Genomic DNA, 15,728 nt, shown 5'->3' with positions numbered 1-15,728 from the left:
CAAGTAGGAGGGAAGAGAAGGGGAGGGGCCTCAGAGAACTTTCCAGCCTCTTCAAACTAAGAGACATCTCTGTTTTCCCATCTCAGTTCCTTTCTTAAGAGACCCACCCCTCAGCCTGTCCCTCCTTCCTTCCCCTCTCCCTCACCCAGACCTGGCGGATCCTTCAGACCTCTTCCTCTTTCACTTTGCTGGCGCGGGTGCTATTTGTATGTGGAGAGTAGGTCTTTGAAGTTCCTGTTCTTTTCCTTCCCAAGTCTCTGGGGGTGGAAAGGTGGAAGGGATACCAGTTAACAGATTTTTAAAATATAAATAAAGGTTTATAAGATACTACAGTCTAACTGAATTCTAGCAAACACAGATGTAATGGATCAGCACTAGCTGTTGAGTAGAAATTGGTCTTTGGTCTTCACAGAGCAGTCCACTCAGGAATGGGTCAATACTGGAGTTTCCTGGGGTAGAAACCATGGTCTTCTGAAGGCAAGAGGCCAGGTCAGTGCTAGTGACATTTGCCCTGCCCAGAAATACAGCAGTGGAGGCCAGTGCCCCCGTGCTGAACCTATCACTGCTTCAATTGCTCCTTTCCCCACTGTCCAAGGAAAGGCAAAATCTCATTTTATTTATTCAACAAATGAAGTGTCCACTATGTCCGAGACACTGTTCCGGGTGCTGAGGATGTATCAGTGTAAAACCCATCAAACTTGTATTTTAGTGGAGACAAGCAACATAGATACATGTTTCTTAAGTGCTTTGAGGAAAAATAAAGCAGGATTAAGGTGTGAGGACAGGAAATACAGTCAGACTTGGGAGGTCAGGGAAGACCTTTCTAGACAGGTGACACTTGAGCAGAGGCCTGCATTAAATGAGGGAGGAAGGCACGTAGATCCTGGGAGAGAGGGTGAGGAACAGCAGTTTTCCTGAGGCAGCAGCCACGTGCTTGGTCCTTCGGCAGTCCTGCCAGCAGCTGAGTCGATGGGACTGATCAAGGGATGTGGAGAGAGCCATGGGCCAATTATCACCATTAATCATAACCACTATAGACCAACAGGTAGGAATGTTTTGTGGACTGGAGGGAAACATTCAACTTATATCATCTAAGGAAAACTGTATCCTGGTCATGGCTACCCATGAATCATTTGTGGAACTGTGATTCCTGGGCCCACCTACTCTTTATCAAAATCTCTGGAGATGAAGCCCTAGAATCAGTGTTTTGTTTTGTTTTTTTTAAAAGAAACAAAACCCCTCCAATCTTTCTAATGTATGATCGTATATGCAAAGAAAACACGTGAAAGGATGTATATACCAAGCTACAGTATAGGAACCTCAGGCATAAATGAGCAGAAATGCCTTTAAGAATTTAACTTTTTAAAACAGTTCTCAAAATTAGCCCTTTTAATGAAATTCTGTCTTGGTAAAACTGCTACCAAAAACATCAGTTTGTAACATAGCCCTAATAAAAAGGATCAATTTGATCCTTTATTGCAAACCAGAATGCACTCAGTATTTGTTGGATGAATGTCTCATAACAGCTTACTGTCAAGTCTGTTGGTCACCTTACCCTACTGGGTTGCTGCTATCACAGTAGAAATTAATAATGGCATTTATTATTGCTGCAGTAGTGGGAAAGTTCTCATCTATTAAGCACTCTATTGATACAACCTGCTTAGGTTTCAAACTAGTTAAAATCCTTTTTGATTTAGATAGGTTAATTAACAAACAGATGAATGGATTTCTAACCCATCAACAGGTATCGCATTATTTGAGTGAAAGTTGCTCACTCATGTCCGACTCTTTGCAACTCCGTGGACTATACAGTCCATGGAATTCTACAGGCCAGAATACTGGAGTGGGTAGCCATTCCCTTCTCCAGGGGCTCTTCCCAACCCAGGGATCAAACCCAGGTCTCCCGCATTGCAGGTGGATTCGTTACCACCTGAGCTACCAGGGAAGCCAATTGCATTATGTAGACTTATCCAAACATTAAAAAAGAAAGGTTATACTAGAAAACCAACTTAGGACGCAATTTAAAGAGAAAAATTTTATTGCAATATAAAACGCACTTATAAAATGTCCACAGAAGGCATTCTTCACTGCTATATAAATTTACTGGGAATACTTTATTCACTTTCTATTGTGATGACATCACCTAAAACATAAACGATGAGTTATACTCTATAACAAATGCATCATTGATTTTCAACAATCATTGGTTTAATAATTAGTTTAAGATTATATAATCACATCTATATTCTGGAATGTCCACTTTCATGTAGTGTAATAGAGTTTAAGAGTGTAATTGCACATGGATGGTATAGAAAAACATTCACTACTAAATTATTTTATACCATTATGACAGGTTAACATTCTTCCTGACAGAAAATAAGAGCTTCAGCAGCTTGGTCTATAGTCAGCACAGTTCCAGGATTCTCAATGCAGTAGTGTGCATGTGTTTGTGTGTGTGCACCCACCGAAAAACTTAACTCTTTCGTGAAAAAGTGCAACATTACCGTCAATTATTTTGCATGTTTAAATATGCAAATATGATTATTTGTAAACAAACAAAACCCCACACAAATACTCTTAATTCTAGAAAAAAAAAATCTGTCAACTCATAATTATTCTAACATGCTTTAGTTGAACACACATTGGATTTCTGAAAGGTGCATATATTACCTTAGATAATAAAGTGTAAAAATGACTTTATTTCATACTATGAAATGTGGATGTCTAATATTTGCTTTATGCAGCATTTAGATTAAGAAATTCTAAATCCTGGATCCCTACAATTCACTTAGAAAAGTCCTCAAAATTATGGCTCTTGCAGCAGGTTTATCAGATTACACATGATGAAGTGTTCTAGCTCCCTCTATTTCAAGTATTGAAGAAAATGAGGCTCAAAATCTCTGGAGGTTGTAACTAAAAATGTAAAGCTTTAGAAAAAAGTTAAATGTTTTTGAAATAAGATATAAATTGAAACATAATTTATCTGTGTTAGGCTGATGAGTACTAGGACTTTAAAATAATTTTATTAAATCTGAACATTCACTCAAAAATGATAAAGAACACAATTTGCCTATTAGTGCATGGTTTTAGAGAAATCAATCATGATGTTTAAAATGTTTTTAATATTGTTGACATCAGTTTTGTTTCCTTTTGAATATTAACTTGATATTCAATTAAACATAAATATTTTGCCTCACACTACATATAACGAAATGACTTACTTTTGAAATAGAAAAGATTTTATAGCACTAGAATGAGAATTTAACTAAAGTTATTTAAACATGTCTTTCAACATCATCAGAAGTCCTACAGTATAGAAAATATCTAGTACCCTTAAGGTTTCAGAGTGAGCTGATCTTCTGCAATTTTAAAGCCATTTAAAAAACCAGAAAGTCAAATAGAAAAGACTGCTGCAATAAAGCACTGTTTCTAAACATTGCAGATATGACCCCATGGTCTGAGTGAGCACTGCTCTTCAGAGCAAGCAACTTTCCACTTTTCCCTAGGCACATGAAGTTTTCAGCTTAGAAAATAACCTAACCTGGTCCTTAACATATTCATTAAGTGGAATGAATATTTTAAGGTCTTTCTCCCTTTAAAAAAAAAAAAGTATCACCAAACAGTAATAAGACTTGCATCTTACTTTTAGACATTAGCCTTTTCTGGAATTGGCCCAACTGTATAAAATTTTAACAATTATATGAAAAGTGTGGAATAGTCACTCTATGAAAACTGTGATGAAATTAAACATCATTATATTGAACTCTTTTCTAGATTTAACTCAGAAATCATAAGTCTTCTTTAACATTAATATTATAAACATACAGAAGTGAAAAGTGCTAATTTTCAAAAAGTACAATTTTCCCCTCTACTATATATCAACATGGAATGATTTCAGTTCTCCTGTACTAAAAGCTGGACTTTTAAAAAACTAGTGTTATAATAATTTTAATCAGTAGTAGCTTCAGTTTCAGCTGGACCCCTAATTATTCTTCGAATTCCTCTTTTTCCTGAAGGGCCTTTTGGTTTTGCAAAACTTTGTTTATGTGCATGCTGCTTGGGATGTACTTCTTCATAAAGGAAGTCTGCAGTCAACTCATCCCCATTGTCTATCTCGATCTGTAAGAGGTGAAATTAGCAAAGTGTGATGCAGTATGAAAAAACACAACATTCAAAACCTAATACAAACAACGTTTGCAGGTGTGAATGCTCACAGATAAATACATAATACCCATTCCAGCAAGAACGAACCCAGGACCATATGAAAATAGTTCACTTGAATCTTTTTTGGGGGGAGGAGGTGGGCGCTAAATGGAGTTGCCTGAATATATAATCCACTATATTTATTTTCTATTTGGTCCTTTCTTCTCCAGTTTAACGTTTAAAAGTAGTATAGTAGGAATCATCACTCAAGCTGTTCTGCTTTAGTACACTATATATTTTCCAGAAACATTACTAATGGCCCCTTCATCACTTGGGTCACTTGAAATCACTCTGTTACACAGGTTGGCAAACTGTGGCCTGCAGGACAAATCTAGTTCAAGTTACGAGTGTGTTTTATATTTCTAAAGGGTTGTAAAAAAAAAATAAAATGATAAAACAAAAATATATGACAAAGACCATATGTGGCCTGGCAAAGCCTAAATACTTACTATCTGGTCCTCTGGTAGAAAAACTCAGCCAGCCCCTGCTATAGAAGGTGATTCCTAAGAACTTTAAAAGCTCTTAAAATGCTCAGTACCTAAAACACTGGTAATTTGTAAGGACCTGTGTTTTAAGAGTTGAAGGGCTCAAGAATAAACCATATCTCACCTGCATTTAAGAAAACTTGTAACTTAGTTCCCCAAATTTATGTTATGCCCATTCTCTCCTTTCCCAACAACTGGAAAGATTCTCAACATCCCATGACTTAGTCATAAATGAAGACTGTGGTTTCTTACTAATAAAGTCTTGAGAAGATCAGAAATATGCAGCTTTAGTAGCACTGTCCAACAGAACTTCCTGCAATGTGGACTTACTCTCAAAATTCGGTGCCAAATACAGTGCCACCAGCCACATGTAGCTAAAATGAGCACCTGAAATGGGGCTAGTGTTTCTAAGGAACTGAAATTTAAATTTCATTTAATTTTTATTTGTATTTAAATAGCCACATGTACCTTGTGGCTAAACATTAGATCTACAGGGAGGCTGGGATCATAATAGACCATCCCCAAGGACTTAAGAGGATTTCCTAAGGATTCATGATAAGAACAAGAAAAAAAAAAAAAAACTTTTCATTTACAAATTACATCATGAATTACATGAAAAACAATAAAAATGTAATAAAAATTGAAGAATTTTAAATAGGTATTAAATATATCAATAAGATAAACTAGGTAAAATAAATTCGATAAATAATTAGGTAATTACCTTTCTGATGACATCCATTTGTAGTTGTCTTTCTACAATCTCTAGCAGAGGGCTCTTGCAGCTAGAATACAGCATTCGTTCTCTTATACTGCATGTGTATCCAGGCATTGAATAAATAAAAACTGTAGATTAAAATAATAATAAACCAATTAGCAGCAATATCAATTAAAGCAAATACTAAATCTTGTAAAACTACAACTAAGCCCTCTGGCCAAGAAATAAGAAAAAATATAGTGATGAAATGCCAATCAGCAAACAAAAAGCAACATGTTAAAAAAAAAAAAAAAAGTGCCATATACCTATAGACTCCAAATAGTCTCCTTCATGGGAATGTTTATACAGAAAGAAATGATAACGTGCTGCATCTTTGGGAATCCTCTTTGGCAAATCTTTTAGTTCTGTATTTATTGTGTTGGCCAAAATTATAATTTCATTTTTTATATCTATTTCCTGTCAACAGAAACAAAATACTTATTAAAATAGATACACAGAAATTTAAAATTTATAATTAAAAAAACAAGGAGATAAGGAGAAAGTCAATAATTTCTCTTTTTCCAATGAAGATATTTGCTTTTGTAAGTTTAAAAACAATGGATAAAAAATAAAGATTTAAAATCCATTAAAAACAAACCTTATATTAATATAAGCCAAAGGTACCAAAGAGAGAAGCCACTTCATAATAATCATGTCTCTTACCAATTGCACATAGTTCAGCTGTCTGTTATTCAATTTTTCCAAAGCTTGAAAAGCTTCTCGAGAAATAGGAAACGCTACTCCTTGTAGTGTTTGATGCTTAGTGTCCACACTCACGTCACTCTGTACCTAGTATGACAGATTCAATTTACTGATGAATTTTAGCATTAAGCATTGTCATATGGCAAAGAAAACCTAAACTCTACAGAGTGAGGCCATTCCACCCTTTTAATAGAATTAATTCTGCCCATTTTAATATAATGAAAAGTAACACTTAAAACACTATGAACTTAAAAGGGCAAACTGTTCACATTTGTTTCAGGTTCTGCTAGCACTGTGTCAACATGCAGAGTGTATGCCACATTTTGATGAAAAAGCCAAAAGTGAACATTTGAGTGAGTGTGCAATGTTAGCAGGGCTCTGTTTATATGTTTGGTTTGGCACAACTGCCACGAGCTATACAAGCTCTTTGAAGTATCTTCAGATTATACTTTTAATTATGACATTTTACTTGATAAAACTTATGACCACTGTGATATAAATACAGTATGTGTAAACTTTGTTCCGCTAGACATAAAGTGCAACACAAACGCCATGCAGAGTTGCAAGGAGTACAAACAATATACAAAGACACAACATAGCTCAACAGTTGTACTACTGCAGAAGTTCCAGACTTAAGAGCTTTCGTTCCTAAGAACGTGGTGTGCACGTATTGGAAGAAGAGTACTTCAAGAAAGCTTTCAATGCACATATTTAAGACTTTTATACTCAATAAATGACATTTTAGTATAGGGTCTCATTTGCAGTGTTGCAACAAAGTCAAAATTGAAAGTTTACTTAAAAAAAAAAAATGAATGGAGATTCTACAGCATAAATGGCATTGGATAATGAAAACATTATAGAACATATGCAAATGCATACCCCAATAAGATCCTCTGGGTTCTGATTGCAAGGAATAAAACAAACTATCAAACTTGTTAAAAAAAAAATCATGTAAAAATCCATACTCCAATAACTTGAGTTAAAATAATAATGATAGATCCTTGCTATCAGGTCAATATAAATAATATTCATTTTCCATGATTCTTATTAGTCTGTTACTCAGACAAGTGAACAGTAGTTTCTGCTACTTGTTCTTTTCTGTAAAATTCCAGTAGAACTACAGTAGCTATTCTAACTTAAAATTGCTGCAGTAAACACATTTAAATGATAAATTATAATATGGATAAAATTTATTGACTCATATGCCAAACAAGTACTCCTATAACCATCTCCCATATGTATATATATGTGCACACACCCATCCAGGCAGTGCCCATAGACAACTTACAGAGCCTCTAGAAATCCTAAACACACTATAGCATATATGTTTTACTCTCTTTAGTCATTAGTATTCTCTGAAATAACAAAACAAACCTTCCTCAGGTAACCTTATTAGATATTATATCCCTCACACTATGTAAGTAACATATACTTTTCCCTTTTATTTAGTATTCAAAGTATAAAATTAAGGAAAGCTGTACTTCTAAAAGGAGGATTACTAATCTAACCCATACGTTATAAAGACAGGAAAAAGCTATTTATGAAACTGACAAGAAATTTAATATTCACTTCCAACTTTTTCTAAAAACACATTGAACACAGTCTTGTCTCTAAACGGAACAGAATGTTAGCTATTCAACTTATTTATTCTCTAGTTACCTCTTCATCTAGTAATTAAAAATTACAATAGTTTTAAGCACTTAAAATCTTGCAAGATTTCAAAATGGTAACATACCTCATTAATTTTAATCTGTCGTAATTCTTCTTCAGCTGCAGTCAGCGGGGCAGGAGAAGACTGTGACAGCAAGTATTTTTTATACCCATGTAATGATACATCTTCCTGTAAGCACAGAAATTGTTACTAGCTGTGAGGCTACTTTAGGAAAAACAAAATTATTAATTTAACAAAAAAAATTTTAATTGACAATAAATGGTAACAAGAATCTTACTACTCTACTTTAAAAAATGTTCTATTCTACAGTTTTCAGAAAGTTTTAAGGGGAGTAGCTATGCTTCATTTCCTAAAGCTTTGTAATTACTACTCTTTTGTATGTGTAGTGGTGGAGACACATGATGAACCTGATCATGCTTCAAGTCTACAGGACAATTACTACTAACCTTCTGGGGAAGCCTTCCCCATAATTATTTAATAATCAACATCCTCAGATTATGAATTCTGTACTGTAATGACATATAATTATTTATAGAAAATAATTATAGTTCTTATTTAAAAGAAAAATTACGTCAAATAAATTTACTTCTCATCAACATTTTGTGGTTTGGAAGAAACTAGAATTGAGAAACCAGACCACTGCACAATTAATGTGAATAAGGAAGCATTCCCAGCTAGTCTTGTGCTCTAACCATCAGAATGTATTACTCACTGAATCACAATAAAAGCTCTGAATAACAACAAAAAATTTTTTCAAAAAATATACTGTAATTTTCTTAATTTGGGGGTATATGTAAAAATACATGTATTTACCATACAAATTTTAAAATGAAATAAATTCTTAATCATAACATATATATTAATCAACAATTACCCCAATCATCAATTTACCTCTCAATATTCTAGTTTAAATAATAGTTATTGCTTCTATATTATGAGTATTAATGTCCAAAATACCTAAAAACTACATTTCTTTTAAGTAGTCTCTCATTTTTCTGAGCCTATTACCTTGTCCTTAAAATGAAAAGGTCGAACTAAATGAGGGGTTGAACTAAACGATCTCTAAGAGACAATCTAGCCTTTGAAGACTGAGATGTCAACATATTTTAAAAGGGTGAGTATTGTATGATGTCTCAGTTAATGTGTACATCATATGAAACAATGTTTTCTCTTATTCTTATGTTTACAGATTTACCAATCAGAATTCACATTAATTAACCTATTACCTAGAAGTTCTTTAAGCATTTTAACTGCAACACACAGACTCCATATAAAATATAAGTTTTGTACCTTTACTGTTCCAAACACTTCATCTTTAATGTGGCCACCTCCAAACTCCTTTTTCAGAGTTGCTCTTGTTGCTGCATACAACATTTTTTGACGAACCTGGTAATTGTGAAAGTTTACTTGTAACTTTACAGGTGAAAACTATCATTACAAAAATAGCATTTAATGAATGTATTGAAACCGTCAAGCACATTAAAAATAAACTGTGACAATGTCCATCAAGTTTAACATGCTAAAACGTGTGTATACAGATAGGCATCATTACTTTGGCATCTAAAACATCAATAGCTACTAAGGTAGATATCAACTTATAAGTCATTTTTCAAAAAGTAGAAAAAGCTAAATTTTACAAAATCCTTCATTTTTTCAAAGTATAAAATGAATTCAAGAATTAAAAGAAGCTACTTAAAACACTACTTTAAAGTCATTGAGATAAAGTAATCTTGATAGTGACATTTTACTCAAAGCAAGTCTAGGTGAGATATTACTAATTAAAAATCAAATATTCACGGCATAACTATGGCATAAAACATTCTATGAAGGACAAAGATGAAAAGAATTACAAAATATACTATTATTAAAGAGTCTGATATTTATAGCATCTATGGGAAACTACTAAAGATAACTGCCAGCTAATAGAAATCATTTCATAATTCTGCACTGTCAAATCCAATATTTCTTTCAGACAAGATATACAGAGTTAAATAGGAGGGGATGACTTTTGAGAATGATATCTACAAAACTTTAAAAATTTTTTTTTTCTATAAGAGAGAATTAAGTCTTTAAAATATTGGGCTGTATCCATATATTAATTTTTTTGTTCTATCACTTAAGGGCTTCCCACATAGCTCTCCTGCCTGCAGTGCAGGAGACCCGGGTTCGATCCCTGGGTCGGGAAGATCCCCTGGAGAAGGAAATGGCAAAACACTCCAGTATTCTTGCCTAGAGAATCCCATAGACAGAGGAGCCTGGCAGGCTATAGTCAATGGGGTTGCAAGAGTTCAAGAGTCGGACATGACTTAGTGACTAAACCACCATCACTCAACTTTCCTAAAAGAAATACTTATCTGTATGTATGCTCATCACCTGAATGGTAGCTATTAAGAATTTCATATAATGTTCAGTTAGTTCTGTAAAAATTATATGTTATTATGCTCAGAGCAAAATAGTAACCTTTATTCTTCAGAGGTCCAGAGAGTCATTTATAATAGCCACAAATTTTTTAATTTAAAATCAATAATAATTCTTCTGATTTCAATCAAGGTCAATATTTCTGAATCTCAGTAAATTATCCCTGGTTCTACATTACCAATCCAGGGATGTTTTTCCATCGTCATTCCTTTCTATGAGAAAGACTATTGCTTCTTAACTTTTTCTTGGCCTAGGAATATTTCAGAAAAAATTTTTCTAGCTTTTAATGTTAAAGTGAAAGTGAAGTCACTCAGTCGTCTCCGATTCTTTGAGACCCCATGGACTGGGCTCCTCTGTCCATGGGATTTTCCAGGCATGAATACTGGAGTGGGTTGCCATTTCCTTCTCCATTTAATGTTAAACAAGTTACCAAAAAATTACTTACATGAGAATGATCAGGAGACCATGCAATGAATATCCATTCATATCCTTGGGCATTCTGAGAATCTAACCTGAATAATACATAGCATGGTTGTTTGTCCTCCAACAGGGGTAAAACAAAGGAATCATAATCCTGATCCCAGGAGTCTGAAGGCTCCCTACACGACCCAATCACAAGTTTCTCTGTGAAGAACAATTTTTAAGACACATAAATGGTTTGAAATACCAAATGGTAGAATAATGAAAAATAGAAGAATAAATTAATATGTAATTATTAATTGCTCTAGTCACATCAATATACGAAAAGGACCTTGGCTGTAACAATACAATATATAGTAGTATATAATACAATAGTAGTATATATGAAAATATAATATAAAGTAGTATTAAAAACATGTAAAAATTATGACCAGCACAGGTAAAATAATGTTATGAAAAACACAAGAAAGGAACATACAAAAATGATTGTAAATAGCTGAGTTGGATGGTTGAAGAAAGGGTAGTTATAGTCTACTTTCCAAATGTTTGTTATAAAGTATCAACAGAATGTATTTAACTAAGCATCCTACCACTCAAAGGTGTAATATCTGAAATTAACATTGAGTTGCACAGGTAAGAAATACTAAATAAAAACAGGTTTAGCTCCTACTTGTCCACAGTACTACAAATTTAAAAATCTGTCCACAAGCATAAATTGGTACAGTCACCTTGAGACATTATTGGGAGAATCAAGACTGTACTCAGCATAGAGAATCTCTTGCACATATACAAAGGTATTCACTGCAGCACTATAAAATAACAGTGGAAACTGAAAATAGCCCATATGTTCATCAGTAAGAGAATGGACATAAAATATGTGGCAGTCATAAGATAAAATTCTATTCATATTTAAAAAGAATTAATGAGCCTCTATAAAACTAATTATAAAAATAATATTTATAGAAAAAGAAAAATGATAATATTTACAGAAAAAGGAATGATGCAGAAAAAGACATCAGTTCATGTGAACTTAAAAACTCAAACATAGCACTATATGTTATTTAGGGATTGCACACACAAAAGAAGTTCCTAATATAGTTTCCTCAGAAGGTCGGAAAGTACAGTTGTTTAAACATCAAATTACAAAGAGTTTGAAGCAAATATGATAAAATGTTAGCAGTTATTAATTTAAGAAGAGATGAAAGTATTTGTCATTTATTCTTCATAATTTCCTTATTTAAAATTTTTTCTCAAAAAACCAGAGAAGTGACAGACAAAATATTGTCATTTTTCTGTTGTAGAGATGTGAGTTATATCAACTTTTCCATTTTACTTACTTAAGTAAGTCAATTAGAAAGTGGTAACACTTAAAAAATTTTAGTTCAATAGTTCTAAAACAGGCTACTTTACAGTATATGTTTATTCTCATTGCCTGTATTAACATATGTAGAACTGCATATTTTTCAAACTATTTTAGTATTTTTAACATATAAGAGAAACTGGAAACCAAATTAGATTTACTTCCAGTTTATGAAAGAACAAGGTATTTTTCCAAAGCAAAATATTTCAAGGTAATTAAGAAATTAGGCCAATGGGATGTTTTATCATATTCATTTGAGATTAAGTAATTATAATTTAATTATTCACATTCAAACCAGCCAAATTAAAAGACTGTCCCACCCAATTAATTTCCCTGCTTACAGCTTTATTTTGAAAGGATCAATTTACAGTTTATTATATTCTCAGAACTTTTTCCCATAACGAGAAAAGGGAATCATTTCTACAGCACACATTACAATCAAGTTGAGAAAACAGGCAGTTTAAAACCCTTTCTTTCTAATCAAACTAACTTTATTGAAAAATAATTCACAAATAACTGTTTATTTTTCAGATAATTGGCTGTTACTGATTTTCATTCCAGAGATGCAAGCACTGACATTGGATACAGAGCAATACAGAAAGTGAGACACAAAAAAGTGAAAGAGGAAGATGTCACACCAAAACCAACATCTTTTTGTTTCCCTGATGGTCAACTACAGAATTCAGAAGGTAAGCAGGGGCCTTCAGGAAATGCCCAAAATATAGAGGATCCAGGTTAACCAAAGGCAAGCTCTGAACCTGCTTCATATTTATTAACAGGCCAAATCACTGACAATGATTTAGCTTTAAAACATAACACCCAATAATTCAAGAACAAAAAATGTTTAACTAACCATTTTCAATAGATATCTTCAGAAGTCTGTATTTTCCATTTCTTGCTCTGGCAAAGATATCTTTAACATCTTCAGTTGCTGTGCAAAAAGATACAGAAAAGTAGTATTTATGCATTAATACTTTCTAATGCTACAATAATAATGCTAGTTGAATAAGGAAAACACGAAATACAAAGAAAATATCTTGAGTATGCAATATTTTCTTATTAACAGTCATTTAAATTATAAAACTTAAAAGGTATACCAGACACTGAACAGGGCTTTTGTTGCTGCTGCTGTTGTTCGGTCGCTAAGTCACGCATGTCTAACTCTTCTGCGATCTCCTGTTCCGTAGCCCGCCAGGCACCTCTGTCCACGAGATTTTCCAGGCACCATACCAGAGTGGGTTGCCATTCCCTTCTCCAGGGGATCTTCCCTATCCAGGGATCAAACCTGCATCTCCTGCACTGGCAGATCGGTTCTTTACCACTGAGCCACCAGGGAAGCCCCATATACAGCTAAGAGACATAAGTATGTTTTAAAAGTGTATTAATTCTAACCTGTTCTAGCTTTGTTAGAATTGGGAATGAATATATTAAAGTTTCTCAAACCCAATAATGAACAAATTACAAATCTGAGAAATACCTAATCGACTGTTTGAAAAATGCTGAAAATCTGCTTTCATTCTCTTCTGGTCCAGTTTCAAGTTTATGATAAATAAAAACACCTTCTTCATCAATTCATTTTCTACATTTTCATGTTTAAAGATGACAACAAACGTCAAATGCCCCATCCTGATTGGAGTCAATAAAATTCTTTGAAGTTTATACTTCTGGTCACACTTTTCTGACTCGTATTTCTCAAAAAGCTGGAGTAATCTCACTGAGCAAAGGTATACTTAATAAGCTATCCCTTGTGCTATTAAAACTTCAATTTCGTTCTGACTTTGTTCTTGGGGTGTTTATTGACAGCAAGAACCACATTTAATAGTGCTTGCTATTAGACTCAAGCATCAAAGTCAATAATTAGATATCCATGCATCAGAACTAACGCAAATGAAAGAGTGCTTTTAGATTTGAGACTATTTTGCTTTTCTTTGTGTGTGCAGGAGGAGGTATGGGGTGGTGTCAAAGACTCACGAACAAAACACAACTAGATGTTCATCTGGGGAAAAGATTCGTTGTCTATTAACAGCAAGACCTTGCGTTTATACTAGAACTCGTTAAATGATCGCGAGTAACCCCGGGACATATTATTTGATTCTGATGAGGTGAGAGCTTTCAGACTGCCCATTTGCAAACCAGGAAATAACACAGGTCAATTAAAATTGCACATTCAACTGCTTGAATGGGATAATTACACGATGCCACACAGATCAGACTTTTCAGTTCCCTGAGGAGCACCTAACAACGACCGAGACGCCTCCTACTCAGGATACATACAACGGTGCGGATGTTCCCATTTTGGAAGAAAGCGCGGAAGAGTTTGGGAAGCATTCTTAGTAGAAATGAAAAAGATTCCCGCATCTTTCTTTTTATAATTCAAATCCTGTAACAACTCTTCTGGACCGTGAAAAAGAAAACTCGCCTGTCACTCGACAATAAAAGGACCCCAGTGGCCTCCACGGCTCCAGGTCTTCCCAACCCGTCAAGTTGGGTTAAGGTCGGCTGCGGCTGCAGGCACGCCCCCTTCACCCCGGCCGCCGCCGGACCCACTTCCTTCGCTCGGCGAATTTCGGGTCCGTCCGCAACGTGGCGGCGGCCGGGCCCCGGCAGGGAGGGAGGCAGGCCGAGAGCGCCCGGGACACGGGAGCGCAGAGAGACTCAGAGGCTCGGCTCGCCCCCGACACCTATTCCCAGTGCTTCGGGCCCGACTCCGGCCCCGCCCGGCCTGCCCGGGGCCTCCGGGGAGCCCCTTCCCCAAGGGCAGTGCCGGCGCCGTTACCTTGGATGCCGGTCTGGTGGGACATGGCGGCGGCCGCGGGCTCCCGGCTCCAGCGCTGAGTGCAGCGAGCGGCCCCGGCCGGCGGCTCCAGGAAGTGGCCGCTCCTCCGCCGGCCCCGGCGCGTCATCGGCCTGCGACCCACCGCCGCCCCGCCCCGCTAGGCCCTCGGCGTCCTCGCGCGCCCCCGTCCCGCCGCCTCCGGTCACCTGGACGGTCTCCCAGCTGCGGGACTGCAGGTCCACGCCTTCGGCCCTCAAGTCCCGCTACTCCAGCCTTCTGCCGGGGGTCACTGTTTCCGGGGTCTACCGCCGCTTCTCCGGCTCCACCACCGTGAAGCACCCCAGGACTGGCAAGATAGCTTTCCCTTGTGGGGTCTGCCCTGCCAACGCCTTCCTCTGGTTCCTCAAAAGGATGCTCAAAAACGGAAACGAACGTTTTACTGAACACATGTTTTCAGCTTTAAAAATATGTGCAAGATATCCTTCTTGGTTTACGCTTTTGCTGTGTGTACAATTTAATGTAAAGGGTCCCGCTCCTCCCCATTTTAAAAAAAGAATTAATAGGCAGTTTCCCATCAAAATTTGAAAGGCTCTTAAATTAATTTCAGACTTACCTTTTCTTTCTTTAGTTGGGCACATTTAGAGACAAGGTTTTCCTTTCTCTTCATTCCAAAAAGAAACAGCCAGTGAGAGTAAAAAGATGAGCTGACTTGAGTACTCCTCTGTGGTCAGGTCCATCATTCCAAACTAATACTGCTCTGTTTTCTATTGGTCCTTTATTAAGGTGACTATTCAAGATTTATTTGGGAGGATAAAGTTGTAGCATATTATTAAAAACTATTTCCATTCTGTGCTTTTATGAGCATGTGTTTCCATTTCTAAGGATAATTTATTTATTTTTTAAATTCCTGGCTGTACTGGGTCTTTGTTGCTGCCCAT

The 15,728-nt window shown here is 35.8% G+C and overlaps 1 protein-coding gene across 1 annotated transcript; it reads right to left on the bottom strand.

Moving 5' to 3' along the window:
* Positions 1 to 2,020: 2,020 nt before the first annotated feature.
* TWF1 (twinfilin actin binding protein 1) lies at positions 2,021 to 14,895 on the bottom strand. The gene is made up of 9 exons (XM_061129535.1): positions 14,791 to 14,895; positions 12,868 to 12,945; positions 10,680 to 10,858; positions 9,107 to 9,202; positions 7,880 to 7,984; positions 6,106 to 6,231; positions 5,709 to 5,859; positions 5,410 to 5,531; positions 2,021 to 4,119 (listed from the first exon to the last, which is right to left on the bottom strand). Exons 1-9 carry the CDS (start codon positions 14,813 to 14,815, stop codon positions 3,949 to 3,951), a joined length of 1,053 nt encoding a protein of 350 aa, XP_060985518.1. The 5' UTR covers positions 14,816 to 14,895; the 3' UTR covers positions 2,021 to 3,948.
* Positions 14,896 to 15,728: the final 833 nt, after the last annotated feature.

This window comes from Dama dama, chromosome 3 (genome assembly GCF_033118175.1).
Source record: "Dama dama isolate Ldn47 chromosome 3, ASM3311817v1, whole genome shotgun sequence".
Taxonomy (NCBI): Eukaryota; Metazoa; Chordata; class Mammalia; order Artiodactyla; family Cervidae; genus Dama; species Dama dama.
Note: the sequence above shows the minus strand (reverse complement) of the source record. Positions and strands in the feature narration are given on the sequence as shown.